At 41.1% G+C, this 8,245-nt stretch overlaps 1 protein-coding gene across 2 annotated transcripts in view; it reads left to right on the top strand.

Annotated features, from left to right (window-relative positions):
* Nucleotides 1–7,362, top strand: part of dgkaa (diacylglycerol kinase, alpha a) — a 46,723-nt gene extending 39,361 nt beyond the window's left edge. For both annotated transcript variants that reach the window (XM_060893692.1, XM_060893693.1), the window contains exons 18-24: nucleotides 1–113; nucleotides 773–837; nucleotides 1,015–1,105; nucleotides 1,941–2,118; nucleotides 2,367–2,484; nucleotides 5,289–5,349; nucleotides 6,396–7,362. The exon at nucleotides 1–113 is cut by the window's left edge and continues 48 nt beyond it. In XM_060893692.1, the coding sequence (XP_060749675.1) occupies nucleotides 1–113; nucleotides 773–837; nucleotides 1,015–1,105; nucleotides 1,941–2,118; nucleotides 2,367–2,484; nucleotides 5,289–5,349; nucleotides 6,396–6,476 (707 nt within the window). In that variant the 3' untranslated portion in view covers nucleotides 6,477–7,362. The remainder of the gene's footprint in view (nucleotides 114–772; nucleotides 838–1,014; nucleotides 1,106–1,940; nucleotides 2,119–2,366; nucleotides 2,485–5,288; nucleotides 5,350–6,395) is intronic.
* The last annotated feature ends 883 nt before the right edge of the window (nucleotides 7,363–8,245 follow it).

Consider the following 8,245-nt stretch of genomic DNA (forward strand, 5'->3'; position numbering starts at 1 on the left):
GCACTCCGGTAATGATGGACCGCTGGAGTGTGGAGGTGGTGATGGAGGACAGTCAGGAGAAAGGAGACCCTGTGCCTTACGAGATCATAAACAACTACTTCTCCATCGGAGTGGTAAGAGAATCACTTATCCCTCATCCCTCATCATTCATTACTCATCGCCTTTCGTTCATCACTTATCCCTCATCACTCATTCCTCATCATTCATTACTCATTGTTCATCACTTATCCCTCATCACTCATCCCTCATCATTCATTACTCATCCCTCATCATTCATCCCTCATCACTTATCACTCATCCCTCATCATTCATTACTCATCGCCTTTCGTTCATCGCTTATCCCTCATAACTCATCCCTCATCACTTATCTCTCATCCTTCATCATTCATCCTTAATCGCTCATCACTCATCATTCATCCCTCATCTTTCATCCATCCCTCATCATCCATCCCTCATCATCCATCTCTCATCCCTCACCATCTGTCCCTCATCCCTCATCTCTCATCATCTGTCCCTCATCCCTCATCTCTCATCATCTGTCCCTCATCCCTCATCTCTCATCCATTCCTCATCACTCATCACTTGTGTGTCTTATCTGTCTGTGTGTGGGGCTCTGTGTGTGTGTGTTTGTGTGAGTGTTTTGCAATACAACACTAGGATTTTATGAAGTTAGATGACAGACAGATACTGAGATAATATTACAAACCACTGCATTAATAGTGTCACATGATTAATGCTTACGTTTGTTAATTGATGATGTTTGTTTTTTTAGGATGCCTCCATTGCGCACCGGTTTCACACCATGCGTGAAAAACATCCACAGAAATTCAACAGCAGGTGGGAGTTTATTGTATATTAATAAGATATCGTATATATTTTAACGTAGGTCACGGTTTCGTGTTTAATCGTCTCCAGCAGGGGGCAGCATGACGCATGAAATGTGTGACATGTTGCTTCTCAGCGTGTATTAACGGTGTGTTCTGTTCGTATGTAAATGTCGCTGTTTGAATTCAGAATGAAGAACAAGCTCTGGTACTTTGAGTTTGCCACCTCGGAGACGATCTCAGCGTCCTGTAAAAAGCTGAAGGAGTGCCTCACTATAGAGGTAAGATCAATACAACAAGCCACCATCTGTGACAGAAATGCAGTTCTTCAAAGCTAAAGCTTCTACATGAAGGAAATAAAGTGACACAGGATTATTACAAGGGAACTGGTGGCTCAAACGGTTGATGCTCTGGGTTGTTGATTGGGGTTGAAGCTCCACCGCTGCTAAGCTGCCACTGTTGCGCCCTTAAACATGGCCCTTAAACTTGCAGCTAAGCAAAATGTCATACATAATTGCATATTATTATTATTATTATTATTATTATTATTATTATTAGTGGGGGGCACGGTGGCTTAGTGGTTATCACGTTCGCCTCACACCTCCAGGGTTGGGGGTTCGATTCCCGCCTCCACCTTGTGTGTATGGAGTTTGCATGTTCTCCCCGTGCCTCGGGGGTTTCCTCCAGGTACTCCGGTTTCCTCCCCCGGTCCAAAGACATGCATGGTAGGTTGATTGGCATCTCTGGAAAATTGTCCGTAGTGTGTGAGTGCGTGAGTGAATGAGAGTGTGTGTGTGTGCCCTGTGATGGGTTGGCACTCCGTCCAGGGTGTATCCTGCCTTGATGCCCGATGACGCCTGAGATAGGCACAGGCTCCCCGTGACCCGAGGTAGTTCGGATAAAGCAGTAGAAGATGAATGAATGAATGAATGAATTATTATTATTATATTTAGTATTTTGTAACCATTTTTTAATAATTATTCTATCGTTCAAAGTGCCCTATAAAGGACAAGTAGGCATATGTGAGCCCCGTTTGATGAGGTGGTCATTTCTTCTTGGCCATCTTTAATAAAACACCACGTTAAGCCTTTAATGAACTCGTCCTGTCCTGTGTAGTGTTGTGGCATTCAGCTGGACCTCAGTAACCTCTCCCTGGAAGGCATCGCTGTGCTCAATATCCCCAGCATGCATGGCGGATCTAACCTGTGGGGCGAAGCCAAAAAGAGTGACCGCGTGAACCAGGAACTGCCGGAAGTTATCGTAGATCCCGAAGACTTAAAAGTCAGCCCTCAAGGTGAGACTAGTTCAAGGACCGTGTCTTATATGAGCATCTTTTCAGACTCACTCCTTACTCCCAGGCAGCTTGGATGGTTTATTTGGCAAAAATTAGGTCCAGTAAGTAAGGAATAATACACTCTGGGGTATTAACATTGGGGTCCCATGGTGTTTAGATCCTCTAATATTACAGCAAGACATTTTTACTTAGTAAAGAGTGATGTTTATCCATTTAAAGGCATGTGTCATTTGTTTATGTTCCTGTAGACATGAGTGATAAGCGTCTGGAGGTGGTGGGACTGGAGGGAGCCATAGAAATGGGACAAATCTACACAGGCCTCAAGAGTGCTGTCCGACTCGCCAAGACCTCACAGATCACTATTAGGTCAGCCATCTCACACACACACACACACACGCGCACACACGCACACATGCACACACACACACACAAACACTATCTGACACACCAAGACCTCACAGATCACCATCCGGTCAGCCATCACACACACACACACACACACACACACACACAAACAAACACTGTCTGACACACCAAGACCTCACAGATCACCATCCGGTCAGCCATTTCACACACACACACACACACACACACACACACACACACACACACACACACAAAGTGTCTGACATACAAAGACCTCACAGATCACCATCAGGTCAGCCATCATGCACACACACACACACACACACACACAGCCTGACACACCAAGACCTCACAGATCACCATCAGGTCAGCCATCTCACACACACACACACACGCACACACACACACTGCCCGACACACCAAGACCTCACAGCTCACCATCAGGTCAGCCATCACACACACACACACACACAGTCTGACACACCAAGACCTCACAGATCACCATCAGGTCAGCCATCTCACACACACAGACACACACACACACACACACACACACACACACACACACTGTCCAACACACTAAGACCTCACAGATCACCACCAGGTCAGCCATCACACACACACACAAACACACACACAGACACACACACTGTCCGACACACCAAAACCTCACAGATCACCATCAGGTCAGCCATCTCACACACACACACACACACACACACACACACACACACACACACACACACACACACACACTGTCCAACACACTAAGACCTCACAGATCACCACCAGGTCAGCCATCTCACACACATACACACACACACTGTCCGACACACCAAGACCTCACAGATCACTATTAGGTCAGCCATCACACACACACGCACACACACACACAAAGTGTCCAACACACTAAGACCTCACAGATCACCATCAGGTCAGCCATCATGCACACACACACACACACACACACACACACACACAAACACACACACACACACACACACACACACACACTGTCCGACACACCAAGACCTCACAGATCACCACCAGGTCAGCCATCACACACACACACACACAAACACACACACACACACAAACACACACACACACAAACACACACACACACACACACACACACACACACACACACACACACAGTCCAACACACTAAGACCTCACAGATCACCACCAGGTCAGCCATCATGCACACACACACACACACACACACACACACACACACACACACACACACACACACTGTCCGACACACCAAGACCTCACAGATCACCACCAGGTCAGCCATCACACACACACACACACAAACACACACACACAAACACACACACACACAAACACACACACACACACACACACACACAGTCCGACACACCAAGACCTCACAGATCACCACCAGGTCAGCCATCATGCACACACACACACACACACAAACACACACACACACACACACACACACTGTCCGACACACCAAGACCTCACAGATCACCACCAGGTCAGCCATCACACACACACACACACACACACACACACACACACACACACACACACACACACAAACACACACACAGACACACACACACTGTCCGACACACCAAAACCTCAGGTCAGCCATCACACACACACACACTAAAATGGTGTCTCTTTAAAAATCTTCTCTCTTGAAGTGTCTCATTCTGCAATGTCAATAAGGAGGCTGTCACACCGGCCATGTTTGTTGTGATTGTTCCCAACACCCACACAGCACTGTTCTGCTTTCAGACTCACTTGATTCTGCCGAATCCTGGTGCATTTGTGTTCATCTTAATCTTACATCATCACAAACGTGCAACAAGTTTTTCATTCATTCATTCATTCATCTTCTACCGCTTATCCGAACTACCTCGGGTCACAGGGAGCCTGTGCCTATCTCAGGCGTCATCGGGCATCAAGGCAGGATACACCCTGGACGGAGTGCCAACCCATCGCAGGGCACACACACACACACTCTCATGCAACAAGTTTTCAGAATAATTATTTTGGTGCCCTTATTATGTCACAGTTAGACACGACATTCCATGTTTTACTATTTTGTAAAAGCTCATCTCAAGACAAACCATCTACCCCCCTCCGTCCACCGACACCGAATAATCGTTAGTTCACACTTAAGCTAACGATGCTCTTATGTCATGTGTAGAACTTAGTTAATAGTCTCATTATACTGAGGATTTACATCAAGGAGGGAAAAAATATCTAAAAAATTTCACTATAGATTTATTTGAATCGTTGCGGCTTTTCAACATGGAATATTTCCTCTGGGTGACTGTGAACTGAACCCAGGGTCATCATGGCAGTGAGAGCGCGGGATCCTGCCACCGGACCACCAGAGACCAGACCCACAGAATCACAATAAAACACTGATATTAAACTGAAACGTTTCATTGTTTTCTGTTGTATTAAACTTTTAAACATTTATTATTTCAAGACGTTATTTCTTGATTCTGCTGATACTTTTATAACTTGTTCATGACCAGCAAGTTAGGGCTTAAACTATAATGACTAAAATAAAGATCTATAACTGATAAAAATGTCAAATAATAATAATATCAGCATATAATCATTTTAATTTAAAAGACACGCACACACACACACACACACACACACACACACTGCAAACTTCACTCAAGAGAATCACAAAACAAATCTCTACTGCTGTATCCATATGATCACAATGATATATTCATTATAATACGTGTTTTTTTTATTAAATCGTCTTTTTATTTTAAATTGTTTGTCTTGCTTATTATCAGGACGAAGAAGCCCATGCCCATGCAGATCGACGGAGAGCCGTGGATGCAGCCGCCGTGTACCGTGAGTGTGCATTAACTTTTAATTGACTCGATAATGTCTTTGTTTACATCTTTAACGTCTTTCTCAAGGGACTATAAACCAAAGCTCGGTGAATGTGACGAATTGTGCTTCTTTTCTACACTTAAGTAGTCTTTTACAGGGGAATCTGCTCGTCCCTGAGGGAATTTAAATATTAATGGAGCGCTCTTAACGCCGTTTCTATAGACTCACGCTCACGCTGTACACTCTCAGGTGTCATGTAAACAAATCTCCTTCATCTCAGTTGCTGATTCAAACCATGGCAAATTTATGAGCTATAAATAAATTTAAAAAAAAAAGTGGAATCGTCGACGTGGTGAAGGATATTTATGGTGTGTTTAGCAGTTAAGAAACAACTTTAAGGCAAATTTGTTTCGCATTTCAACAAGAAAGGGAAGAAAATCTGTGAGATAAAACGTCGTTAGCGTTTCGTCGAAGTTCTGTGACGTCAAATGTAAATTGTTTTGTTAAAAAAAAAAATAAAGTCATTGTTTCATAAATAAACTATTTTAAATTCCAATTGCTGTCATATTGTTCTTGTGTACGAGGAGTTCGACGTTTCAGGGTGTGCTGTTAGAGTAAACGATCGTCTCACATGGTGGTAACAACAATGCTGCGTTCACACATACAGAAAAATTTAAATGATTTATTTCCCAATGAGAGCAACGTTGGTGACTAGATCTAGGCATGTCCACATCAGTGACACAACAAATCTGAGGACTTTGTGCGACTCGGTGCACCGACTACCAGTTAGAGTAAAGATGATCGAATAGAGTGAACGTGAATGTTTCACGATGTTTCAAGGAAACTGATTTCTAATGCTAATGCTAATGCTAGTTGCTCCACCATGTTACATGGCAACCAATAGAAGGATACTGGAGACTTCGTAGTAGAGCGACTTTGTAGTAGATCTGCTGAGATAAACTCATTACCCTCCCTGGTGCCTTATTCATGAATAATTTCAATTTATGATCCGTGTAATTGCTTCCGGATGATTCCATACGTTTTTCTTTTTTCCTTCTCCATAGATTAATATCACACACAAGAATCAAGCCTGCATGCTGATGGCGCCTCAAGCCAAACCCTCCGGCTTCTTCAACCTCAAGTAGCATCTGCGCCTACGTCTACGCCTGCGCCTGCTTCTGCATCAGCAACCTGATGTGTTTAATGTGGTCCATATATAGCAATTTATATATACATATATATATATATGGATGCTGACCCATGTGGCCAAACTGTGTGCGTGAGCGCATGTGTGTGTGTGTGTGTATTGAAAAGGATGATGTACACAAAATATGATGCTTCGTTGCATATTTATAAACCTTCCCGTCGTCTGAGGAGTCGATCTCCTTTGCAAGACTGTCATTTACCTCGGTGCATCAAGAATGCAGTGTTAGTTTTACTTCACCTCCATCGTGCCATTAGTTCACAGCAGCAGTACCCTTTTGTTTTCAGTGGCCTAAATCTTCTAAAGCTTCATAAAATACTAATCACGATTAACATCAAGCTATAAACCGGCTGTATTAGTTAAGGCGTTAGGGTTTAGAGTGAAAATCTGAGCATTGATTGTGAAGATTGCTAATGCAGCCTGAAATTGTGTTTACACCTGAACTGTGCGGTGTAATATTTAGATAACATATTAATCATTTTAATATGAAATGATTCGATATTTTGACTTGTTACGTTGATGTTAGCAAGAGATGCTTGATTCGGTCTCTTCAAACTGACCAACCTGCTTTACTATTTAGTACATTTTAACAGCTCGAAGTTTAATTTTAAGTTTATAACTTAACTGTGTTCATACTTCTCTTAAATACAGACAGATCTCATAGACACAAACACACAGACATACACACAAACACACAGACATACACGCTTATAAGAGTAGATTGTGATAAATCACATGAATTTTAAAAACATTCTTTCTCTTTTTCTTGCTTATTTCCTGAGAATGTAGGTCTTTCAGATTACGTCTTGTAAAAATGACTGAATAAATTAGAAAAAAAAAAATGTTTAATTAAAGCCTCACTCGTGTTTTTTTCCCCTTTCCTTTTTCAGATGTGCTTAAATAGATTTCTCAGATACTCGTTAATTAAAGAAAAAAAAAACTGTAGTTTACTTACTTGCCCACTAGATGGCATTGTTTCCTTTTTATATATGTTTTGTAAAGGAAAGCTTATGGGTTTGAATTACTATAAAGTAAATTATAGAGTCTGTGTATATATATATATATATATATATATATATATATATATATATATATATATATATATACTTACAAATAACCTTCATAATACTTATTTTGCACTTTACATAGAGAATTAGAATAAAATTTAATCTAGAGTGTCTGGAACTGAATATGAGTCATAAAGCTGTCACAGATTTATTGTATTTATCCTAAAACTTTATTAATATAGCACTTTTGCTAAAATACTTTATTAATATAGCACTTTTGCTAAAATACTTTATTAATATAGCACTTTTGCTAAAATACTTTATTAATATAGCACTTTTGCTAAAATACTTTATTAACATAGCACGTTTTTAATTTTGAGTCTAAAATCTTCCAACATTAAAACTTAGGGGAAAAAATGATTAAAAACATGTAGCATGACCTCAAGTATATAAACTTGAAAAGAATGTTTAAAAATTTGGGATTTCAAGGATTGTTGTAAATAATCTATTGCTAATGTTATGATCATAATTATTAGCATGACGATATTAAAGTAGCTTAAACAATAAAACCTTTTATCACATGGATTTTATTAGGATTCCTTTGTAATAATACATTTAACTGGGATTTTGCGTAGTTTTTTTGGTTTCTTTCTTGTTCCGACTTTATTTTTTCTCTATTAGAGTTTTAATGCATTTTAAGTCA

This window comes from Tachysurus vachellii, chromosome 19, assembly GCF_030014155.1.
Source record: "Tachysurus vachellii isolate PV-2020 chromosome 19, HZAU_Pvac_v1, whole genome shotgun sequence".
NCBI lineage: Eukaryota > Metazoa > Chordata > Actinopteri > Siluriformes > Bagridae > Tachysurus > Tachysurus vachellii.